Here is an 8,723-nt window from a genome sequence, read left to right on the forward strand (position 1 = left end):
GAGAGGCGTGAGGTGTGATTTGGAGTTAAGCTTGGCTTAGTCGAAGGGATTAAGTTACTTCCGCTTCTATCGCTAGGAGGAAGGGTTTAAGTATGACTCTTAAAAATTATATTACCTGAAAGATATAGCTTTAAAATAGAGGGATAAAATATGACTTAGTTTCAATCTACACCCCTCGAATCTAAATCTAAACCTTTATATAATTATTCAATATCACGTCAACGATGAGTAAATATTTGGAGAATGAATATATCGAATAAAGATCGAAGGAATGGAGAAACACCAGCAACAAAAAGACAACCAATATCAACAATACGCATAATAACAACAATAATCAATATTTGATATTTTAACACATTTGACACACAACCCAGAGACCAGTGCCTAGGGAGGGGAATATTTTGAATAGAAACGAAAATCTGGAAAAAGACAATGCAAGTGGATTTATTAATGACCGCAATTATTCTTATTATTATTACAAGAAGAAGCCAAAAAAACGGAAAAAAACACGCGTTGATTTCTTTCGTCGGGGGATTCTGTTACACTGCGGATAGGATAGGATAGGTGAGGTGTTTGAGGTGTCTTAGGCCCCCCGTTGATCCCAAAACGAATGAAACACTGCGACCCCCATCCAAAGGCCGAAAGAGCGACCTTTTGTTCAGGCCATCGAGTTCTGTCTTGGAGGCGCAAAATAAACAGCGCATTAATCAATAGAAATTAATACACAACGGCAAATAGTTGTATAATGGCAAATCAAATTTGGTTTTTTCTTCCAGCTCAGCGGGTGTAAACTAACCAAAAAAAATGAGCAAATTAAAAGTAAGAAAAAAATCTGAGACAAGGTTAATGCGATCAGCGGAGGGAGGGGAACTCAGACTCTGGCCGAGATCAAAAAGGTGAAAAGTCGACCAAATTAATTTGATGATCAAACGCTCGATGACTCACTCTCTCACTGAGAATTGAGAATAATTTGATGATTGTTGATCCGTTTGAATATTCAAACATTCAAACTGATTATTGATTTCATGCTGGATTTTAATTAGGACTTCAAGCGATTAAAGTAACTTCATTCAAATAGGGTATTCTACAGTTGAGTCTAAGATATGATAATCCAATTATGGAAAAACAGACATAAAATCGTTTGAAATATGAAGCATCTGCTTAGGATTTCAATATTCTGCTTTTAATATATACTACTTTTGAATAAAGACTGTTTTTATTTGAACAAGTTTACAATGTTTGAACATTTTTGAACACATTTTTCGAGCTGTAAAAGGTGTCAGATGTACGATTTCTGCTAGATTCACTCACTTACTGAGTACTTGGAATATTATTCTTGATTATTCGTTTGAATATTCAAACTGATTTTAAAGTTTAAATTTGAATCAGGCCTTTAAGAGTTGAAAGAAATTTGATTCAAATTTTAGGAAGTACTATATCGAAGTTCAAAATATGATAATCCCATTATGGAAAGTGCTTCTTTGAATACTATTTTTCAATGAAGATTAAACTTGTTTGAACATTTCCGAATACCTTGTTAAAGCTGTAAAGAAATTTAAAAGAAATAGACTTGTTTTCGAATTTGGTTTTCTCAAATTATTTTGTTTTTATTCGTTTTTTAATGTTTGTTTGTTTTGTGTTGGCATTCATTTGCCATTTAGCGCTTAGATGATAACGTTTAATTTTAATACAATTAATAATACAATAATACATTTATGTATGTTCTAGTCCTCGTGACACTATAACGAAATCGGCTGGGATATATACAATTTGAGGGGATTAGTGGGTGGAGGTATTACGAACTAGGAGCTACGATTTAAACTGGTGCTGACACGAAAAAAAACAACAAGGAGGAGGCGCTCTCTCGATCCTTAAAACTAAATAAAATTAATTTACAATTAGGTTTTGTTTTTTTATGTTTTGTTTGTTGGTTTTTGCGTAAATAAATTATAGTTCATAGTATTGGCTAGGAATGCTTTGTGCTGGATGATCTGTATCTTCCATCATCAGTATCTTCCTTACTGTCTAGGTCTGGTGTGCGAAGATTGTACTAGATTTAAGCGGAGTGGTTTGGAGGATTGGCTTACTTAGAGCTTTTGAAGATTTAAAACCAGTGGATCACTTTGGGAATGCTTCAACAATTGTACTCTACTCTGTACTCTACTCGGATCGCCGTAGCGCTCTAATAGAGCACCGGGACCGGTCGACGCAGGGCGCTATCCATGGAGCCGTCCATGCCGTTGGGTGTGATGGTTCCGGGCGAGGATCCGGGCGAGGAGGTCGACGAGGATGTGTACAGTCCGGCGGCGTTGGCGGAGTGGGCGGCGTACAGCGATGGTGCCGAGATGCCGGAATAGATGCCCGAGTAGAAGCTGCTCAGCGAGGTGGGCGGCAGCTGGGGCGGCGCCTGGGGCTCCACCTTGTGCACCTGGTTGTTGACGGCCGCCGCCGCGGCAGCCTGCGACTGGTGGAGCTTCGAGAGGGCCAGCGGATCAAAGCCACCGAAGTATGGCACTGGGTAGGGCTGGTCGAGGTGGTGCGAGGGCGCGAAGTATGGCGGCAGCTGGTGGAACGGATTGTAGCCACCGGGACCAGCTCCGGCTCCGGCGCCCAGCTTCTGTTGGCCCATGGGGCCGCCCTGCATCTGGAGGCCGCCCTGTGGTCCGGCGGTCAGGGGGTTCTTGGGCTTGCGACGGGGGCGGTACTTGTAGTCGGGGTGCTCCTTCATGTGCAGGGCCCGCAGGCGCTTGGCCTCGTCGATGAAGGGCCGCTTCTCGGACTCGGCCAGCAGCTTCCACTCGGCTCCCAGCCTCTTCGAGATCTCGGAGTTGTGCATCTTGGGATTATCCTTGGCGATCTGGCGGCGCTGCAGGCGCGACCACACCATGAAGGCGTTCATGGGCCGCTTGATGTGTCCCTCCTGGCCGGGAGAGGTGGCCAGGCTGTGCATACCGCCGGACTGATGGCCGGAGCCGGAACCGGAAACGTTCATGCCACTGCCGCTGCTGCCCAGACTGCTCTGGCTGCCCAGGCTGCCAGCGGATCCGATGGAGCTGTTTGGCGACAAGGTCTGTTGGGCGGAGACCGCCTGATGCATGTGGTGGGTGGACATGTGTCCGGCGGACATGTGGTGGCCCATGTTGGCGCCGCCAGACACGCCACCGCCGGCCGGTCCGGTCGGGGAGCCACCCATGGCCGCCAGGCTCTGGGAGTAGTGCAGCACCCGCTTGATATCCATGTCCATGCCGGGACTCAGCTGCAGCTGGCCCTGGGGGGCGTAGTCCTCCAGTCCCTGGGGCTGGCCCAGATGGAAACCGTAATTGGGATGTGTCGATAAGGTGGCCATTTCGGATATTTTATGCACTTTGTTTAATTATTTTTTTGGAAAATTCAGCACTTCACTTGGCTCACAATGTGTCTCTTATTTTTTCTGATTCTGATTCAAGTTCTCTGATTTTTTGTGTCTCTGATGCGATTTTGTATTTTGTAATTTTTTTTTCACCTTCGAATGGTAGCTCTAGCTCTTGCTTCTGCTCGGCTCGACAGCTACTCTCTGAATGATTTGTACGGCGCTCAGTCGAGGCGACACGACTGCAGCCAAATCCAGTTTTGACTCTCGCCCCGAGAGCGTCAGGTAAGGGTGTGTAGGTCAGAGCGAGACGTCGCCTGATGCTGCCTACCTGAGCTGGTGATAACAGATAGGAGAGAGTGCTGCGCCGGGCGGCGCTCTCACTCTCGCCAGCACTCAGCAGCCATCGCTCCCTCTCACTTTGGTCCGGGCCATTGTTTGGTCCCGGTTGTTGGCTTTGTTCCATTGGCTCCTTTATATCGGTTATAGTTGTTCGCCCATTGAGGGGTGTGTTCAATAGACGGCTCTCAATAGAGCCAAAAGTTCGGCTCGGCTTCGTGTATGTTGTTGCTGCGACCTCATTTGGGTAGGTGGGGGGTTGGTGGTTGGGGGGCCCAGAAAGTGTAAAAGAGGAAAAGAGAGAGCGACCGTGGTGGGGAGGACGGGGGCTATGGGGAGCCTGGGAGAACATTGATTTTTGCACAGTGGGCACACAATTTCCGTTATTGTTTTGCACAGCGACGTTGCACTTCCGCAACTTGCATGCAGGCGGAAAGAGAGGCAGCGAACAGAGCCACTCTCTCTCTATTTCCTGTGTGCGCATACATGTGAGTGAGTGTAAGTGTGAGTGTATGTGTGGTGGGCCAATCACAATGGGTCTTTGGTGTGAATTTTTGTCCATTGTAGGTGTCTGTGTTCAGCTATATACATCTCTCTATGTGAACAGTGCGCCTGTGTGTTGGTGTTTGTGTTTGCGTTTGTGTGAAAGGACTTTTTAGTTTTTCTGAAAAGGACATGGAAACACGCTTACCATTCTCTTGCCCCTCCACTCTCCGCTCTCCATTCTCGCATTCTTTCATTTCGCCTGCCATTCTTGGCCATTCTTTTCCGTTCCCTTTTTTCCCATTTCTTCCTGGCCGCTCCAAAAAGGATATTACTGCAATTATTTACTTATTTGGCCATAGAAAAGTGAGCTCGAAAGGAGAAAAAGTTCACAAAGAAACGATGTAGACCTCAGGCAGATCTTCAAAGTGGTTCTATTTACTTGCCCTCGAATGTGCTAGATATTCGTATTTAAGAATACTTTTAATTATAAAGATTTAATTATAAAATTTGTATTTAAAAATTGTCTTTAGATAGCAAGGACATAAGTTTCTATTGTGTCTTGTGAAATTTCCAGCTCCATAACCTCAAAACCAAAGTTAGCCACACTCGTATCCTTTTTTCAGAGACCACCTCCTCCTGCCATATCCTGGCTGCTGCACACACGCATGCTTTTTAGCCAAGCTGGGTGCAATTTCCAATTGCATTTACAAAGCTCTTATACCTGGCCCATAGCGTAAGAGCATAAAAAGCTTTCAGCGTTCTCAACGTATCCTTTGTGTCTACTTTACCAAAAAAAAAAAAAAAGAAAAAATAAAAAAAGGACTAAACAAAAAAGAACGAAACTCAAATAATAAAGAATGGAAAAAACTGTTGTATGTTGTGTAATGGAAAAAGTTTTGTTTGGGCAACATTTTCCTTTCTAAGCATTCAGCATTTCACTTAGCAGACGAGGACACTAAGTGAGTGATAAGTGAGCCTGTGGAGGGAGATAGATGGAGAAAGGAAGAGGGACTTTTGCTTTTTAATAGCCGTTTCACTACGATGAAGACTTAATATTTTTGATTTAATAAATGATATACCTTTTAAAGTCATACAGAATAATGAATTACATTTTTAATTATAATTTTAATTCCTCTTTTGACAGGTGGAGAGGTAAGTCAAGTTACTTTTATTCGAAAACAATATTATCCTGTCGCCTGGAAATCGGCCCCTCCCACTGTCCCACTTAACCCCTGGCTCACCCGATTCTCAATTCTCCAATTCTCCAGAGAGTTCCGTGTTTTATTGTTCCCACTACCCATTGTTGTTGTGTTCGATTGTTGATGTTGTCATTCAATTGTCATTTGGGTGCTGGTTTTTATTATTATTTTTATTTTTATTTATTTTTTTTTTTTGTATTCAGCAAATATAATTTTTTTCATTCATTCTTTTTTTTAATTAAATCTAGGAACAATCGAGCAAATGTGGGACCTGACAATGCCCAGAATGGATTTAATGATAATGACAAAAATGAAACGACCATCAAAGCCAAATGAGGTTACATTCCCCCTTTATTATTCAGCTGATTGAATCGTTCAATTATTGATACAGAATATGCATGTATCATTTTTGCAAGTTATATTACCTTATTCATATATTTTTTTTCTCCATCATACATTATATAATTCAGTTCGCACATCACCTGGTGTCGGCGAATGGAAAAGGCAAGATTTTAGATGGATTTTCTCACGTTTTTAGTTTCCTGCCTTTGTTCACTTTGCATTTCCATTTTCCACCCACTGGATTTTCCTCATAGATCTCTTTAGGACTTCGGAGTACGTGTCCATTTGATTGCCTCACAGATTTCTGCGCTTTTCACATGTCATTCTAGTTAAGAGCATTTTCCATCGCCATTTCCCTCTCTATTTTTGATCGTTTTGGGATGGAAAAATGAAAAATTATAGCCCATTTATTGCGGAAGGATAATGGGAATGGCAGTGAGAAGTGGTTGGTGGTGGGCGGGTCCTGGTAGGGATAATGAAAACGTTTCCATGGCAAACTTTTTGATAGATGATAAGGACTTCTCTCTGAATAAGAATTCTAGGAACAAGATTTCATACTTGTTCCTTTAATCATATAATTTTCCCATCACCTCCTAGTTATGTTCCTAAGACCAGGCGTGATTAGGCGACAAGAAATGACCAAATTGTCCTGAAAATTCGCCTCCCGGCTGATCCCAAGCTCAGACCATTAGGAGAACAAAAACGAGGCAGTCTTCGAGGGAAAGAGTCCCTAGGAATAAAGGACGCCCACATGTGCTGTCGACTTCCGTTTCGGCTTCACCTGATCCAGAACCGGTTCCTCCGCTGTCATGGATGTGTTGCACAATGCCCACAACTTTTGTATCCGTTTGTTGCAACCATTGTTGTGCCCCCGTTTTCAGGAAAACTCGAGGAAAACATGCTCGGAAAACGCTTGTTGTTTAGCTCGCTTTTGTAAAGAATGGCATTTCCGGGGTCAGTTATTGTCATCCTGGCATTGTTCTAGTTTAGTGATAATATTTCGCAATATCATCCCAGGAACAAACAATTCACCTTCCTTTCCGAGCAACTAGTGATATTGTGATATTTGCTAAAAAGGATAATTGCAATGGAAAACATGTGTAAGCCCGCATTCTGTGAATTGTGAGGTTGAATGTGATTATGAATATGAGTTGGGAATGTGGGAAAATGCAATGCAAATCCAATTGTCGGAGCTGTCAGAGCGTAGGTCTTCGATAGCCACTCATAATCCATGCTCGATTTGAGTTCATTACGATTCCAGGTCCTAGATGTCATAACAGATTAACCGAGAAACCTCCTCCAACCTCCTTTAAGTAAGAAATCCCATTGTTCTTAACCCTTTTTCTTAACCCATTTCGCCGTCAGCCACTTGGACTAAACGATGTTAATTTCTTAAACGAAGTTCGAGTGGTTCAAAAACTTTTGCCTGGGATCTCTCCTCCTGCAGGACTTTTTTTATATATTTTTTTTTTTGCACTCGTTTGTAATCGAAACGAGCCACTTAAGAAACCGCCGCGATCCTTGAGTCAAATTTCTTTATGCCTCGTTTTCATATTTCATTTCAGTTCGTTTCGTTTTAATTCTTTTTGCATACATCCTAGAGATTTTAGGGGTTGACTTTAAGGGGAGGGGGTGATTCCATCACACTGAGAAAAATCAATCTCAAAGGACATGTTATCCTTTTCATAGGGACACAATTTTTCTTGAAGTGTGGGCCTAATTTTTGTTGTCGCTGTTCTCCGAGCAAATCGTCGCCGTCAAAGTGCCCACTCGATGCGACTTCTGTTCGAGAGGACTCCGAAACAGTCGAACGGAGTTGAGGGCCAAGGACCTGGATTCGAGGATGGAGCGGCCAGGAGGTGAGCTTCCTTCCGTGCCGAATCCCACGGTGTGTGTTTACGACCAACAAGCACAGTTGGAACGATTCCCTCGATCCTGTCGCCGGTACAGCATCCTCCCTTCGATTAGCTGAAAAAAAAAACTCTCAAAAATTTGTGATCCAAATTTCCAGTTTTGTGGCCTCAGGGCACAACACCAACCGCTTGCCGGGGCGTGAGGTGGGCGGGTCCACGGAAAACCACAGCCAAATGAGGTCCACTCCACCTGACGGGCGGCTGTCAGAGGCAGTTTCCCAATCCGCCCCAGGACATGGCTTAAACTGGAATCGTTTTGACAGCCTATAATCTTGTTTCCTTCATAATTCACGCCTTCTCGGTTTTTGAACAGATTTATGACTTCATTAGAGCTAGCTGTTATTGCGTTTTAAAAAATGTATATTTTTGATTTACTACAACTTAAATTTTAAAGCATATACGAGATATCCTTTTCAAGGCTCCCATTTAATTATCCTTGCGGTGGCCTGCCGTGCGGCTTCTCCGTGTAATTAATTTTAGTCATTTGGCAAATGGTTTCCCTCAAAGTCAAAGGGTTTGATTGAGCGCGTTTAATGCTGGCGGAGATCAAAGCGGTCTTTAAGCCATTCAAAGACACCTTGACACCACCCAGTGGTGGTGGGGGTGGTGGTGATGGTGGTGTCCCACCACTCGGCTACCACTCTACTGTTTATTTGTTTGCTTTTTCTATTTATTTTCCTTGGATGAGAATTGAACGCAACATTTTCACTCAAGTGATTTGATTTGGCGAATTGAATTTTTGCCCGAAAGTGTGTATGCATATCTAGACCAAGAATCGCTCCCCAAGTCATTCAATCGCTCCGTCAATCAGTCAGTCAGTCATTCAGACTTGGCGGCGTCGCCGTCGTTGTTGTTGTTGTTGTTGTTGATTGTTTGCTTAGCGTCCTCCCGCGAGACTCAAGTGGCAAAACATTATTTTGTTCAGGAAATTCAATTAAAACTTTGCGGTTTTTTTTTTGTATTGCTGTTAGAAGTTCGCTTTTTTTTTTTTGCCTTTGGGGGTCCTGTCGATTTTCAAGTGGTTTTCAATCAAAACGAGGCGTATTATTCCAAAAGGATGTCAAAGGAATGAGGTGGGAGTCAGGAATCAAATCA

The 8,723-nt window shown here is 43.2% G+C and overlaps 1 protein-coding gene across 1 annotated transcript; it reads right to left on the reverse strand.

The window, feature by feature from the left end:
- Positions 1-1,581: 1,581 nt before the first annotated feature.
- LOC6507829 (SOX domain-containing protein dichaete) lies at positions 1,582-3,585 on the reverse strand. Its single transcript, XM_001956396.4, has one exon. The coding sequence runs from the start codon at positions 3,344-3,346 to the stop codon at positions 2,183-2,185; it is 1,164 nt and encodes a 387-aa protein (XP_001956432.1). The 5' UTR covers positions 3,347-3,585; the 3' UTR covers positions 1,582-2,182.
- Between the last annotated feature and the right edge of the window lie 5,138 nt (positions 3,586-8,723).

This window comes from Drosophila ananassae, chromosome 2R (assembly GCF_017639315.1).
Source record: "Drosophila ananassae strain 14024-0371.13 chromosome 2R, ASM1763931v2, whole genome shotgun sequence".
Classification (NCBI taxonomy): Eukaryota; Metazoa; Arthropoda; class Insecta; order Diptera; family Drosophilidae; genus Drosophila; species Drosophila ananassae.

Bases quoted from the DNA above. Each gene is read 5' to 3' on its own strand.
- LOC6507829 (XM_001956396.4), bottom strand. From the start codon at position 3,346: ATGGCCACCTTATCGACACATCCCAATTACGGTTTCCATCTGGGCCAG.